Source organism: Canis aureus, chromosome 21 (assembly GCF_053574225.1).
Source record: "Canis aureus isolate CA01 chromosome 21, VMU_Caureus_v.1.0, whole genome shotgun sequence".
NCBI lineage: Eukaryota > Metazoa > Chordata > Mammalia > Carnivora > Canidae > Canis > Canis aureus.
Genome location: NC_135631.1, coordinates 3,053,902 through 3,068,293, shown reverse-complemented (window position 1 = coordinate 3,068,293; position 14,392 = coordinate 3,053,902). Strand labels below are relative to the sequence as shown.

The 14,392-nt window shown below is 62.3% G+C and overlaps 4 protein-coding genes across 10 annotated transcripts; 1 reads left to right on the top strand and 3 right to left on the bottom strand.

Annotated features, from left to right (window-relative positions):
• Nucleotides 1–3,391: 3,391 nt before the first annotated feature.
• On the top strand, nucleotides 3,392–5,763 carry PPP1R14B (protein phosphatase 1 regulatory inhibitor subunit 14B). Its single transcript, XM_077862175.1, is given in 6 exon segments — nucleotides 3,392–3,437; nucleotides 3,440–3,543; nucleotides 3,545–3,829; nucleotides 4,898–4,981; nucleotides 5,299–5,331; nucleotides 5,428–5,763. Coding segments are annotated over 6 exon segments (609 nt in total). The 5' UTR covers nucleotides 3,392–3,403; the 3' UTR covers nucleotides 5,497–5,763.
• Nucleotides 5,764–6,152: 389 nt separating this feature from the next.
• On the bottom strand, nucleotides 6,153–9,010 carry FKBP2 (FKBP prolyl isomerase 2). 6 transcript variants are annotated; one of them, XM_077862177.1, is made up of 6 exons: nucleotides 8,851–9,010; nucleotides 7,430–7,598; nucleotides 6,984–7,096; nucleotides 6,816–6,862; nucleotides 6,421–6,456; nucleotides 6,153–6,335 (listed from the first exon to the last, which is right to left on the bottom strand). In XM_077862177.1, exons 1-6 carry the CDS (start codon nucleotides 8,907–8,909, stop codon nucleotides 6,274–6,276), a joined length of 486 nt encoding a protein of 161 aa, XP_077718303.1. In that variant the 5' UTR covers nucleotides 8,910–9,010; the 3' UTR covers nucleotides 6,153–6,273. The 6 variants fall into 6 exon arrangements, with proteins under 6 accessions (XP_077718303.1, XP_077718305.1, XP_077718304.1 ...); XM_077862179.1 differs by lacking the exon at nucleotides 8,851–9,010 and adding an exon at nucleotides 8,465–8,599; XM_077862178.1 differs by lacking the exon at nucleotides 8,851–9,010 and adding an exon at nucleotides 8,338–8,470.
• LOC144292224 (uncharacterized) lies at nucleotides 7,921–8,844 on the bottom strand. The gene has a single exon (XM_077862166.1). It carries the CDS (start codon nucleotides 8,702–8,704, stop codon nucleotides 7,922–7,924), a length of 783 nt encoding a protein of 260 aa, XP_077718292.1. The 5' UTR covers nucleotides 8,705–8,844; the 3' UTR covers nucleotide 7,921.
• A 1,762-nt stretch (nucleotides 9,011–10,772) lies between the features above and the next one.
• On the bottom strand, nucleotides 10,773–14,001 carry VEGFB (vascular endothelial growth factor B). 2 transcript variants are annotated; one of them, XM_077862173.1, is made up of 7 exons: nucleotides 13,859–14,001; nucleotides 13,273–13,315; nucleotides 12,772–12,968; nucleotides 12,498–12,571; nucleotides 12,269–12,304; nucleotides 11,812–11,946; nucleotides 10,773–11,205 (listed from the first exon to the last, which is right to left on the bottom strand). In XM_077862173.1, the coding sequence occupies exons 1-7, from the start codon at nucleotides 13,916–13,918 to the stop codon at nucleotides 11,184–11,186; spliced, it is 567 nt and encodes a 188-aa protein (XP_077718299.1). In that variant the 5' UTR covers nucleotides 13,919–14,001; the 3' UTR covers nucleotides 10,773–11,183. The 2 variants fall into 2 exon arrangements, with proteins under 2 accessions (XP_077718299.1, XP_077718298.1); XM_077862172.1 differs by having other exon boundaries at nucleotides 11,812–12,047; nucleotides 13,859–14,000.
• Between the last annotated feature and the right edge of the window lie 391 nt (nucleotides 14,002–14,392).

The following is a 14,392-nucleotide window of genomic DNA, read 5'->3' as shown; positions in this document are numbered from 1 at the left end:
AGAAGCTGGAGGTTGTCAGAGCATAAAATAAGCAAATGGGTGCATAACCCTTATCTGCAGGCAGCTGGCCATCTGAGGAGTGGCTAGCTGACTGGGGGGGGGGGCATCAGGAGGAAGAGAGAAGGGCACAGACCAGCTCTGGGGCAGGGGACCTGCCAGCCAGTGCCAGGGCTAGCAGGGCCAGAGCCAGGGTTCTGGGTCTTGGACAGGGAGACTTCATAGAAATGCTAGGCAGCAGTTCCTTGGAAAACAGGATGGGAGCCTGTTTCCTGAGCCTGAGCCTCTCCCTCTCTGCACCCCCCCCCAATGTCTCCCGAGACCAGGGTAGCCCCCATTAAAGGGCTCCTTCCTCCTTGGACACTTTCTTCCAGTCTTGGTAATGGTAATAGGGTTTCTCAGCAAGCAGTAATGGTGGAAGGAAGGCAGCCTTTCTGCCTGTACCCTTGATTAAAGGAGCGGTCCTGGCCCCGGGGACCCTCCATCTCCGGGGCTTCTGCTTCAAAGAGGTGCTGAAAGCAACCTTAGCTGCACTCTGGTAGAGAGGGGGCTGGGACTTCAGGTGGGGTGGGGCTAGGGAGGCCACAGTCTGAGCCTGGCAGGATGAGGAGCGGCAGCCGCATACTCCAGTCCCAGGAGGGTTTAGGCAGAAGAGCAAGGGCTGGCATGTGGGCCCTCAGCACTGAGCTCTCAGCCCTTAGCCACCAGAGATTGGAAGAATCAGCCTCCTTGAAGAGGCCTGGAGCAGGTAAGTGACTTGCTCATGGCCTCTCAACATGCTGGGCAGAGCTAGGATTTGAACCCAATTGTTCCACTCAGATTCTGTGCAGGGCAGCCTAGCCTCCAACAAGGCTGGAGGCCAGCATGACCATCTGTGCTGTTCTCAGGGTGGGTGGCCATGGGAAGGGACTGTACAGGCAGTGGGGCAGTGGGGATAGCATAGAATATTGAAAGAGAGAGAGTCAGGAAGAACATCCCCAGCTCCTTCCCACCCTGCCCAGAGAACTCCCAGGGGTGCCCTAATATTTGGAGATCAGGAGGCTTTCCTTCACACTAGCTCTCATGGCAGGAGGAATAGGAAAGTCATCACTAGAGGTCACAGCATCTAGGAGGCAGGGCTGGGGCTAGTACCCAGATCTTTATGGCCTGTAAGCACCAATCCCATACCAGGTTATGGTATACATATCTCCCCTCAACTACTGAGCAGCCCTAAGGCCCAAATCAATGCTGAAGTTCAGAAAGAGCAGACCTGCCCTGGTGGGGTGAGGTGCGTGCGGGTGTGGTTGGGAATTTGGACTTGGGCAAATTGCTCCTCCTACAGGCCAGGGATGGGGCTCCTGGTGGAAAGAATGGTCCTGCTTAATCTGCCAGAGCAAGGGTCAGCCCTCCACAGACTCCCCAGGCTGGCTGAGGGGAGGATAAGTCCAGGAGCAGGGCTGGGGAGGGAGGAGGCCTGAGCCCCCCTCTACCTGCCCCGGAATGAGCCCTGAGAGCCTACCCCCAACCCAGAAGCCCACCTTGCCACTCCTGTACACATACCATTCCCAGCTTCTGCACTCATTGTCTCTCTTTCCCAGCTACAGAGTAAGCTCAAAGTTCTGGGTTTGAGTTTGGCTACCACGCGAGCTGTGTGACTCTGGGCCAGTCAGCCTCTCTCTGAACCCTACCTGCAGTGGGCTTATCTGGCATCCAGAGAGAAGGTATCTGTGAGAGTCTGGGACAGAAACACTTGTCACCTCTCAGATCCTGAGACCCAGTCTGGGACTGCGGAGGGCGAACCTGCCACCCATGGGAAACATCTCAGAGGAGCTGCACCCCCTTGTTGGGTGCTATATAAGCATGAGGGATGGGGGTGAGTAGAGACTTTAAGTGTCAGGGGGCCTGGGTTTGCAAGCTGAGCTCCAGCTCTAGCTGTGGGACTCGACCTCTGATACTGTCATCGGCCCTTCCACGTATTTCTCTTTGGCTCTTTGCCTCAAGTTTCTCAGGAAATGCTAGGCACAGAGGAAGCCATTCATTCTTTCATTCAGTCACGTGTTCAGCCAACAGTTACAAGTCTGACACCCGTGCTGGGAGTTCAGCAAGAATAGGGTCATTTGCTCCTTACACGGGGATCTGAAGCCCAGCTGGTCCCTCCACGTTGGGCATCAGCATTAAGCAAGGGCCACCCAGGGCTCGGCCGCATGGGACTCACAGTCTAGGAGTGGGAGACAGAAATCACATGAAGGCGAGAGACCGTTCAGAGATACGGAAGCTCCCATGGGGTGCAGTAATGGAATGCCCCTCTACTGGAGAGAGGTGGGCCCGGTAAGGTGCCTGTGAGATCTGAAGGACAGAAGACGCTGCAGGGCCACGATCTGTGGAAGAGCCAGTGAAGCGGGCCTCACACTGGATCCGACTGTATTGGAACCGACTCGAGGAACGCTTTTTATGGGTCAGCTGTTATCATCATCTTTACTATCAAGGGTACCCGCTCCCGCATGTCCCAGCTCTTTACTCCTGAGTTCCCTCTGTACACAGAGACGTTGCGGGGAGGGGCGGGAGGGGGGCGAAGGGCCGCGCCCGGCCGCGCCCTATGGAAGCCAGCCGAACGAGGGCGCCCCAAACGAGTTCTGCGCTTCCCCGCCCTGGCTCCGTTGAGGGGGAGGGGCGGCCAGGCTCGGCCGGACCTCAAGAACTACATTTCCCATAATCCCATTCCTCGCCGCCATCTTGGCCGGTGGGCGGTGGCAGTGGCAGTCTAGGGTCTAGCCCTGCTGGCGGTCGAGCCGGTTCCGCTCACCCCTAACCTGGGCTTCCACCATAGGGGGAGCGTGCCCGTGCCCAGTAGGGCGTCCGCGGACCTGGGCAGCTCCTGCCCGCTTCTCCACCGCTCCACCCTGGGGAGCCTGGTCCACGTGTCGGTGCACGCGGAGAAGGCTGCTTGCCCTCCTCTGGCCGGGAACCGGAGGACCCCGACGTCGAGGGCGCCAGTGTTTCCTCTCCAGACCCCCGCCCTGCGCGTACTACTCACTCCCTTCTATTCCCAGATGACCCCTGTTTTTCGTCAGTGAGGACATTACACTAGGGTCCCGGGGGGAGACCGAACCCCGGGATTCGGGCGCCTAGAATGCCAGAGCTTGAGCAGATCGGTTACAAGGGCTTGCAGGCCACCAGGCCCAAGCCCCTGACAACTAGACCCTCCCCGAGCCCCTGCCCGGGGGCGGGGTGGGAGTGAGGGGCCCGGAGCGGGACTGGCCCTTTAAGGGGGTGTGGTCGGGGGGCGGAGGAAGAGAGCGAGACAGAGAAAGCGGCTTCGGCGGCGGCGGCGGCGGCGGCGGCTCGGGCGGCGGCCGCGGGGGACAAAGGGCGGGCGGATCGGCGGGGAGGGGGCGGGGCGCGGCCAGGCCAGGCCCGGGGGCTCCGCATGCTGCAGCTGCCCCCGGGCGCCCCCGCCGCCGCCCTCGCCGCGGAGCCGCGCGGAGCCGAGCCCGCGAGCTAACCCGAGCCAGCGGCCCGGAGCCAGCCGGCGGGCGTCCGGGAGGCGGCGGCGCAGGGAGGGGCCCGAGGCGCGCACGTGGCCCCGGCGGCCGCCATGGCGGACAGCGGCCCCGCGGGGGGCGCGGCGTTAGCGGCCCCCGCCCCAGGGCCGGGCAGCAGCGGCCCGGGGCCCCGCGTCTACTTTCAGAGCCCCCCTGGGGCTGCAGGCGAGGGCCCAGGCGGTGCGGACGACGAGGGCCCGGTGAGGCGCCAAGGGAAGGTCACGGTCAAGTACGACCGCAAAGAGCTACGGAAGCGCCTCAACCTGGAGGAGTGGATCCTGGAGCAGCTCACTCGCCTCTATGACTGCCAGGTGTGTCCCCTGCTCTGCGCCGACACCCTAAAGTCGTCCCCTAGTCGGGCTGCTTGGGGGCCCCACCTTGCGCCTGCCTGTCACCCGGAGTCAATGGGCGCTCGGCTTCCGCGTGCTCCCCTCCCTTTCTGTACTCCCCGCCCCCAGTGTGTGCTCTTTCTTGTCTGACCTTAAGTCACTCCTATCTTCTCCCTCCTGACTCCCTCGTGTCACTATTCTGGCCAAGCTTGGGGTCCTCTAGAGGCCTGGAGGGATAGCCTGGGCCATGGGCAGGAGGCAGGAGGCAGGAGGCTAGCCTGAGCCGGTTAAAAGGCGCAAGACTGGTTGGACTGTAAAGGCTCAGGGCTGTTCTCATGGGCCGGCCTGCAGCTCTCCATTTTGGTGTAGGGGCACGCTTGCCGCCCTCTGAGCTCCGGCTCTCCACCCCATGACTCCGTCCTTGCTCAAATGGTGACTCAGGCCCCGGGGGGCAGGGCGGAGGAGTGGGCTTGCCCCGTGCTGCCTCCCCTAGACTAGCCCTGGAATGCAGCTGGCTCCAGACTGGATGGCCGCTTCCTGAGGGAGGAGGGGTGGCAGGCACCCCCTCCCTCAGGAAAGCATGGGCTCTTTGTTTCCCCCTTACCAGGCCTGGGTCCTTCCCACTGACCTTTCACCCTTTACTTCCTCCCCACTCCTGGGAAGCTGTGACAGGTGTTTGGGGGAGGGGGAGGGGCTGTGAGGAGTTGAGACAGCTGGCCCCACCTGTGCGCTGGCTGAAAGGGGGCCCGGGAAGTTGGGCAATACATCTGCCGGGTTCTCAGCCCAGGGTCCCCCAGCCCTAGCTGTCTGGCCCTGTCTGGCGCCCATGGTGCCCAACTGGCAGGGACAGGAAGCTCCCCCCTCATTGGGCATTTTGCCTTGGCACAAGCCTGATCTGTTTTCTTCCTCGGACAGCTGCTGTTGTCTGCTGGGCTAAGAAGGCTGGCTTATCCTGCGGTGGGGCAGAGGCCTCAGCCGCAGCCCCTCTCACACTGTCTCCCAACTCAGGTCCTTGTCTCTCCCTCCTCCCCCACCCTTACCCCACCCCAGGAAGAAGAGATCCCAGAGTTAGAGATTGATGTAGATGAACTCCTGGACATGGAAAGTGATGATACCCGGGCCGCCAGGGTCAAGGTGAGACAGCCTGGGAGACAGCTGGGCTGGGGGATCAGGGAAGAGAGGGCTTCCTGGAGGCACCACCCGTGGGTAAGCAAGGCTCTAGATTTCAGCCTTCTTTGCTTTAGTCATTCAGCGTAGTGATGTTGCGCCTCGGCTTCTGCCTCTGTCAAATGAGGCTGATGGTGCCTGCCTAGCGGTTGAGTGGCTGTGGCATCGCCTGTGCCTGGGGGTGTCCCCATCCCTCCGAGGTGGGTACGGGTAAACTTGAGGCCCCTGTTCCTCAGAACTCACAGCTATACTTCTCTCCCCACCCCCACCCCATGCCCTACTAGGAGCTGCTGGTTGACTGTTACAAACCCACTGAGGTGAGTTGAGTGGTTTCCCCAGAGGGTGGGGTGAAAGGAGCCTGGGTTTCTGTCATCTTGGGGTCTGGTCTCCCTAATGTTCTCCCTTCTGTTCAGGCCTTCATCTCTGGCCTGCTGGACAAGATACGGGGCATGCAGAAGCTGAGCACACCCCAGAAGAAGTAGGGTCCTCGATCCAGGTGAATGGTGGCTCCCACAGGACAATCGCTGCTCCCCGACCTCGTAGCAACAGCAATACCAGGGTGCCCTGCGGCCAGGCCTGGTGCCATGAGCAGGGCTCCCTGTGCCCCTGGCTCAGGGGCCTCATCCCTGCCCCCTCAGTTTTCCATTTTTGGGGTTTTTTATTGTTATTAAACTGATGGGACTTTTTGTGTTTTTATATTGACTCTGCGGCGCGGCCCTTTAATAAAACTAGGATATGCCTTTGGTGCAGTTTCCGACTCAGCTGGTCTCTTTTAGGGGGGACACACCGCTATACCACTGCTGCCAGCTCAACTTCTTCCCAGGTGACCACAGGCCTTCCTGAGGGCCTTGTAACCATGTTGATAGCTCAGTGCTGGCTCCCAGACCCAGAGCTGGAAGTGGCTGGGGAACTGGGGGAAGTAGTGGTGGTATTGGTAGGCAGGAACATGCCTTTTCCTCTGGGCCAGGGCCACCATGCCACTTAGGGCCTGTCCATCATGATCCCCATACCACCGAGCCTACACCCAAGGTTCTCTGTGGCCAAGAAAGGAGAGAGATGGCTGGTGCCAAGGGAGAGGGCAGGCTGAAGCTGTGGGTTCTAAGTCCTGGGGCCCACAAACAAACACAGGCTCACTTCATGGGCTTTCAGGGCTTTTTGTTTTTTTTGTTTGTTTGTTCTGTTTTTTTGTTTTTGTTTTTTTTTTTTAAACAGTCTGGTCCCTGATGTGGGGGCCTCTCCGCTGCCCCTCCCCAGATTGGCTACAGTTCTGAACGTCGCTCGATTTTGAGCAGCTCCACCTCAAACACGAGGGTTGCACCACCTGCAGGGGAGAGGAGGGAACAGAATGAGAACCAGGACCACAGGGAGACAAGATGGGCAGGACACGGGGCAGGAAGGTATATTACCTGGAATCTTTGGGGGAGCTCCCCGCTCTCCATACCCTGTCAGAGATGGACAAAGAAACTGAGCTGTCGCTGGGCAAAGGAGAGAGGTGTTCTGCAGACATCCAGGCTGAAGCCAGGCCTCTGCCCATCTCAACAAGATAGCCAGAAATGGAGAAGGTGTAATGGAGACGGGAAGGGGCTACAAAAGGTCTGGCAGAGGACAGAGGTGGGCATCAGAACCAAGTGCCCCAAGGGTCTTGTTCTGTTCTCACTGCTGGACGTAGCTAGACTTGGAAGAAGCCTGAGCCATAATGAATAGATGGGGTGAAAACCAATGCAGAGGCTAAACCAGCCTTTACTCTTCCCCAGAAGCACACCCCAAACTCCCGTATCCAGGCTCAGGAAGGGCCTCTTACCCAACTCTGATGGAATCACCAGCTTCCGTTTTTCTCCCTCACACATCCTGCAGGACAACACATGTTCAGCACATGGCAAGCACCCAGGCTCCCTGCTCCTCCCCGATCCCTGGGGCTTGCCTCCCATAATCAACCTCCTTGACCGCAGCCGTGGCCCCCTTGACTCACCCCAGCAGCCCCTGGTCCCAGCCCTTGATGACCTGGCCTGTGCCCAGGGAGAAGACAAAGGGCTGGTTCTGGGGCAGGCTGCTGTCAAATTCTGTCCCATCTTCCAGCTTCCCCTGTGGGACCATGGGAAGACCAGTGAAGAGGAGGGTTCACTCTGACATACCTTCCCACCTAGCTGCTCTCCCCAAGCTGGCTCCCCCATGGCAGCCACAGCCCTAGAAGGGGACACAGAGCCCTGGGCAGCTCATAGTATACTGTCACTGCTTGCTGGTGCCAACCTGGGGGGTCAGACAGCGAACAGCAGGGTAGAATTATGGAAACTAGCATAAAAGGGACAGGGGACTTGCCCAAGATCACCCACCTTGTTGGCTGAGGAATCCGGCTTCCAAGTCTTCTCAGGTCCCTAGAAGCCCCACCCACCCCAAATGCTCCACTTCCTCACCCACCGTGTAGTGCATGTGCAGGACGTCACCCTTGCGCGATTTGATGGGACAGTGGTCTACCCGCTTCTTGACCCCGATCTGCAGCTTCCGTTTGCCCTCGGCCCCCGCAGCAGTGGCCAGGGCGCTCAGGCAGATGGACAGTACTGTCAGAACCCAGCTCAGCCTCATGTCTCTGCGGGAAGAGACCCCGATCGACCGACCAACCGACCGGGGAAGGGGGGGGGGAGGAGGGGACGGGGAGGGCATGGAATAGGGGCAGGTACAAGGAGGTTCCACCCCCACCGTACCTTGCCTGCCCCTGGGGGATTCCCTTGTCCCAGGTCACCGCCCCCTCCCCCGGGCTCCGCGGCCACACTTACCAGTCCAGTGAGAAGGGGGCTTGCCCGAGGACCCCAGCAGCGGGGGGAGGGGGTCAGGGGAGGCCACAGCAGCCAGGGCCCCGCCCCTTTGCTCACCCCCAGCCCTCCCTTCCCTCCCGGTCCCCATCTCCGCTCTTCAGTTCCCACCCGCCCCTTTACGCAAAGTCCAAACCCTATCTGGCTGTCCAGCAGTTGTCTCGACCGGGCGACCCCATTCACGCCACACCCAGTTGCCCCCTGCCCAGCACACCCACACCTCTGCGGTCGCTGCAGGGGGCCTGCCCCGAGGGACCCACACATCGCCGCTGGGTGGCTCCGGGGAGCCCCGATCTTCCGGAGGCACCCCCCAGGCGGGGCCTGCGCCTCCGCCCGGGGCGCCGCCCCAGCTCTGAGCCCTCGGGGGCCTGCGGGGTACCCAGACTGGCCCCGTGTCGGGTGGCCGCCGAGCACGCTCCACCCACACCACCTCTCCCGGGGGAGTTCTCGGCCTACCGCGTCCCCAGGCCCGGCCCCCGCGGAGACCGCCCCCGCGTGGACGCCCCGGGCCATTACCTGGGCCTACACCTTCACTTGACTCCTTGACCCCACCCTGCAAGGGACGTAATTCCGCCCCCTGCGCTGGAGCCCCGCCCTCGAGAGAACCAGGCCCCTTTTCCTGCACGGTAGCCACGCCACTCACCGGCTGAAGGCCCGCCCCCAGCGCCTGGGCTCCGTCCCCTTCGGTCTCCGAACCCGAGGCTCCGCCTTCCGCCTGTTCCAGCTCCTCCTCCAGGGGCCAGACTCCGCCCCCCACCTGTCCTAGGTCCGCCCCCCGCCCCGGAGCTCCGCCTCCCCCTGGCACCAGCTCAGAGGTTCCACGTCCCGCCCCGACTCCCGGGGCTCCGCCCCGTGCAGCGTGAAAACCCTCCCCCTGCGGCATCCCCAGACAGCTCCGACCCCAACCCCCAGTTTCCTCCTAACCTATCCCTCGTTGACACTCGGAGCCCCGCCCGCTCCTGCCCGGCCTGATCCAGCCTGGCCCTTGCGCCCCGGCTCCCCCCAGCCCGGGCTGTGGCCCCCGCTCACCTCCTCGCCGCGCCCCCGGAGTCAACCCCAGTCGTGCGGCCGCCTCTGCGCAGGCGCATCAGCGTCGCTACCAGGCCGGGCCACGCCGCCCGCCCTCATTGGACTGCGCAAAACCCGCTGCCACCCGCCCGCTGCGGCGGCCTTGCCCCCAGCCCCGCCCCCGCGCCAAGTGACGGCGCGCTACTTCCGGCGGCGCGGTCGTCGGTGAAGTTAGGTGAAAGTGACTTCCTAAGGAGCCTCCGGCACTTCCGGTCGAGGTGAGGGTAAGGTCAGGCGGACGCAGGCTCCCGGAAGGGGTCTGGGGACGCCATTTTATTCCGTCCCCTGGCTACCACAGCGCTCCCGCTTGCCCCCGGGCCTCCCCGGGCTCCAGGCTTCAGACTTGGCTTTGAACGTGGGGTCTGCCGTGCGTTGACTGGCAGCGTGACCTCGAGCGAGCGGCCGGGCCTGGTAGGATCTGGAGTCCCTGTGCTGGCAGGGCCGTGGAGGGACGGACTGCTGCCACCATGTGCTCCGGCGGGCTCTGGCCCACAGCTAACGCTCTGCCTTCGGCCTGGCCAACGTCCGGGCCCGCCTCGACCCGACGCACGCGGACCACGGAGCCATGGCGGTGGTGCTGTGGCCGGGCCCTTCCCCACCCCGACAGCCGTGCTCAGGTGCCCCGACATCTCTCCACTGAAGGAATGAACCTGTAGTCGCGAGGCGACCAAACCTGAGCAGTGTTAGAGACCCCAGACCTGAGGGCACATCCCCGGTCCCTCAGCCTTGCTGGGCCTGGGAAAGGAAGATAATCAGCAGCGCTGACCGGAGAATTGAGGACTAAGCAAGGGGCGCATATGGAGCGCTGTGCTTGTCCAGCACCAAGTGGGCAGGGGAAGTGGCAGCTCTAGAGTCCCCAGCCCTCATCTGTCTCACTTTGGTCGCGCTACAGCATTTCCAGTGACGCCATAGCTGAGAATAGTGGTTTGAGAAGTAGTGACCACTATCAGGAATTGTCTTCTGGTCTAACCCCACTCCTGCCTTGGGTCCAGCAAGATCCCGGCCATGCCCTCCAATCTCACACCTCAGAGAAGGCTTCCATTAGGGTAGCCACTCCGGGCTAACCTGTAACCCTGAATGTTCTGTCTCAGCAAGGCCAACCGCTGGTAGCCGAGGTTGGCCTTTGGTCGGCCCCTCACAGCTCCACCCCAGGGACACTGGAAGCTGCAGGCGCTCGGCTTCGGCTGGGTCAGACAAAAGTCAGGACAGTCCCAAGCAGGAGCTGCTGAGGGGATCCGAAGGCAAAGGGGCGGAGAAAGGTGGAGAAAAACGTGTGGTTGGAGGTGAGGAGGCCTATCTCCCAAGGCAAGCCCACCAGCCACAGCCCTTTTGTACTTCCCTTCCAGGGATGTGGGGACAGGGCAGGTGTGTGGCTTTAGAGTTAAGCTATATGAAGTAGCTTACATGCAGAGTGCTGCCCGGCAGAGAAGAGGGGTTTTTCTATCAAGTGAAGACATACTCGGACTTTCTTGAAGTCCCAAGGCCGGGGCCATAGCAATCATCCGTTCCCTCCATGTGCCCATGTGGAAGGTGAAGCTCAGAGAGGGGCCAGTGACAACCAAGATGATTCAGCAGATCCGGATCCCACCTTGAGCTCACTGGCCAGAGCAGGCCATCTCCTTCCAGAAAGGAGCCTTTGTGATGGCAAGGGGCAGAGCACCCCCCCCCCCCCCGCCCCCAAGGGCCTAGATGTGACAGCAGGACCATGAAGAATACACAACTCTGGCTCAGTCTTGTGACCTGCTGGGGGACCTTGGGCCTCATTTCCTCCATCTGCACAATGAGGGAGTAAAACCGGCTCTAAGTCTGGGAGGCAGTGTGATGCAGAATGCCTGGATCACCCAGCCTGGACAGTGACAAACAGTGACACAGGCAGGGACAGCTCCTTCCATCTCTCTTTATCAGGGTTGGGGGTCACAGTTCTCACACCGAAGCCCAATTCCCAGTATTTGCAGAGGATCAGTGTCTTAGTGAGGGGACAGAGGAGCCAGCTGTAAGATCTCACTTGCACATGGTGGTTGAACACTGAGACGGTACCCCTTCTTTTCAGAGTTAGTCTGCGACCCCTGGTGCCACCTACACATGTTCCCAGCCAGCTGCCCACCCTGTCAGTTGGCAGCCTTGGAGAGACCCGGGACAGCTAGAAAGTCCTCCGAGAGGCCCAGGTCCTGGAGCAGCTTCTGCCCATGCCGAGGTCTTGGGACTAGGCTATTCTCAACATGTTGCCCCCAGTACCCCCTCTGTGGGGGTGGCTTGTGAGGCTAGTGGCCCTGCTGAGTCTGAAAAGCAACGTGTCACCTTCGCAGCTTCCGGCACCTGAGGGAGGGAAGGAAGAGATCTGTTCATGCAGGCATAGTTCGGCCCCTACTCCTGGCAATTCACCCCTTTGTTACCTTCTATGAACCCCCATTCTCTCCTAACGCACCTGGCGAGCGCCAGCTGGCCTGGCCCACATAACGCCACTTCGGGGCCTCACTGTGGAAGGGAGGAGTGGTGAGAAGCACCTCAGAGAAGGTGGACAAGGATTCCACTGTGTCCCCTGGCCTCTCACAGAGCCCACAAGGTGGGACAAATGTCTCCTACAGGGGCTTTTAGGAAGGCCCAGAGCTTCCAAAATTGGAGAGCCATGGCTTTCATCTTTACCACAGGCAGATGTTCCCATCAGAGCATCTGTGACCTCTTGGAGACCATTTCGGGTGCCCCTGACCTCAGCCCTTGACCTCCTCTGCTGGCATCGCATATCTCGTGTCTGACTCACATGAGAATGTTAACTTTGTTTACACTGATCCCAGTGCCAGTGGAAGCTTGGCAAATATTTGTTCAACACATTCAGCAGCTTCCCCTTCCCTGGCAGGCTCATCTCTGGACCCGCTCCAGAGGCCCTGATGCCTTCCCCAGCAAATGCTGCCCTCGGCTCCTCACCTGCAGGTGTCTGGGTTGAGCTCTAGGCCCCGCCCTTGGCAACGGAGGAAGCTGCGGCGTTGGCAGCGGCAGCGGCAGGTCCTGGGGTCAGGGCGCTGGCGGCGCTGGGTGCAGCGTGGGCAGAGGGGCCTGGGGCTGGAGTGGGATGGGTGATGTCAGCTGGGGAGGGTGCTCCGGGGGCAGAGTCCCAGCCCGGAATGGAGCGGGGCTGGGGGCGGTGGTGGGGAGTGGAAGCCCTAGGAGGAGAAGCAACATGTCTGGGGTGGGAAAGAAAAGCCTTCCCAGGAGCTGGGGTTGGGTCAGAGCACACAGACTCGGGGAGCAGAGGAAAAGAGAGGTAGACTCGGTGGGAGGAGAAAGGGGTTGGGACTGCACCCCCCTGCCCCGTCCACAGGTTACATCCTGGCTGCTGGGCCTGGGCTCCAACCCCATCTCAGTAAGAGCCCAAGAGACTCACCTGTCTGGCTTCAGAGCACTCTCTCTCTTTTTTGGTCTGAAAAGTAAGAGGGAGGGACAGAAACGAGGAAGAGGATCAGAAAAGCCGAGCATCCTACTCTCTTAGCCCAGATCCCAGGCCTACCCCAAGTTCGAGTCTTGGAGATCTGGTCCCCACCGTGGTGTACCACTATGCCCGGCACCCCCCGAGCCTGGTCTCTGTGAGCTCAGAAGCGGGGCCTGGCTGGCACCTGCATTCACACTGGCTGTGTTCTTCCAGGGACATCTCGCCCAGCTGACTGCTTGGGTAACGAATCATGAGGATCTGTATTCCAGAGATGGAGAAGAGACAGTGTAAGAGACAATGAGAGAGAGAGAAAACGAATGCTCCACAGGCTGGAGGGAGAACAGCTTGCCCACCAGCCAAGGTTCTGGCCATTGCCCCCACTCCCCCACCCCCACCACCCCAGAGCACTGGCATCCACCCCAGCTGGGCACACTCCCTCACTCCCTCTGTCCTAGTACCTGCATTCGGACTTGGTGCTGCCCAGTGGGCACACACTCCAGGCCATCGTCAGGGCAGCAGCCACCGCAGCGTTGCACTGTCACGCAGCTGGGCACCAGTTGCTTGGCCACCGTGCCCATGAGCTCCACAGTCAGAGGCACTACCACCTCCCGTGGCTGGCAGGTGGCACGGGCATATACATCTATCCATGACACCACTGGGGGTAGATGCATAAGGGTTAAGTCCTCGCTGGGTTTACTGCAGCTGCTCCCCAGTTGCCCTGTCCCCTGTACCCCACAGCTGTTCTCCCTAATTCCTGTGTCACAGCCACCCTTCACTGGCCCTTTCTGCCCTCACAAGCTGCCTTCCCCTGGCCAGGAACCCAGGAACCCCACTGCCTCAACTTCCTCTTCTGTGAAATGGGCAGAATAAGAGTTTGCATCTTGGAGAATGAATAGTCACTCATGATTAGACGGGCTAACCTCCTCAGGGCTGGTTAGGGTGGTTATTGTTACTATTACCTTTCTTCTGGTGGCTGAGGGCATCAGGCTGGGACACAGGGCCCTGTAGGAGAGAAGGGACCTGGACCCAAGGTGCACTCAAGGAAGGGCTAGCCCTGTCGCTGTCCCCAGGGCTCTGCCCTGGCCATCAAAGGGCTTCAACTCCTCTATGGCATTTTTCCAGATTGCTCTGCTCCTGGGGTCACTCTAGCTTTACCTGGCCTCTCCTGGCCACCTGAGACCTGCCCTGGCCACGGTGGTGGTGGTGGCGGCGCAGCAACGTCCAATCTCCAAGCCTGGGGGCCCCCGGGGCACAGTGGGCGCCGAGCCAAGTCCTGCGGGCACCGGGCGGCTCCACCCCCCCACCCCACCCCCGTCCGAGCCCAGGGGACGGGGTGGGGCAGGGGAGTGGCCCAGGGCTGGGCTGGCGGGCCGGCGGGGAGGGACTCCTCCCGGGGGATGCCCCGGCCGGATCCTCGCCACGCCCCGGCCCGCAGCCCGACCCCGCGGGTCCCCGCGGCAGAGGCCGCGCCGCATCTCCCCACTTCCGCCAACCTTGAGAGAGGGCAAGGCGGGCGGCCCGGCGGGATGTCGGGGACGCACGTACCTGGGCGGGGGCCAGCTGCAGGAGCGCGGCGAGCAGCAGGCTGCGGAGCAGGGGGCCCATGGTGCCCGCGGGGGCCGCGCGCCGGGGGCGCCCGCATCGCCCTAGCCCGGGGGCGCGGGGGGCGGCGGCAGCCAGAGCCCCATGGCGCGGGCCCGGGCGCGGCGGGCGGGGGCCGGGGGCGGGGGGCGGCTCCTCCGCGGCCCCCTCCCGAGCCCTGAGCGCAGGCAGCGCAGCGCAGCGCAGCGGCGGCGGCCGGAGGAGCCGGGCGGGAAGGCGGCCGGTGGCGGCAGGCGACGGCGGCGGGGACGGCGGGGACGGCGGGGGCGGCGGGGGGCCGGGCCCGGGCTGGCGGGCGGGCGGCTCATGTGACCCAGACACGCGCTCCCCACCGGGCCGCGGGGCAGGGGCGGGGCGGGGGAGGGGGGGCGAGGCCGCCGCCGGGGCCCGCCCCCTCCACACACCCCCCTCCCGCCGCAGCAGGGGAAAGGGGACGCACCGCCCAGGGGGCCGGGCTCCCGGGTCGCTGCCGCCGGG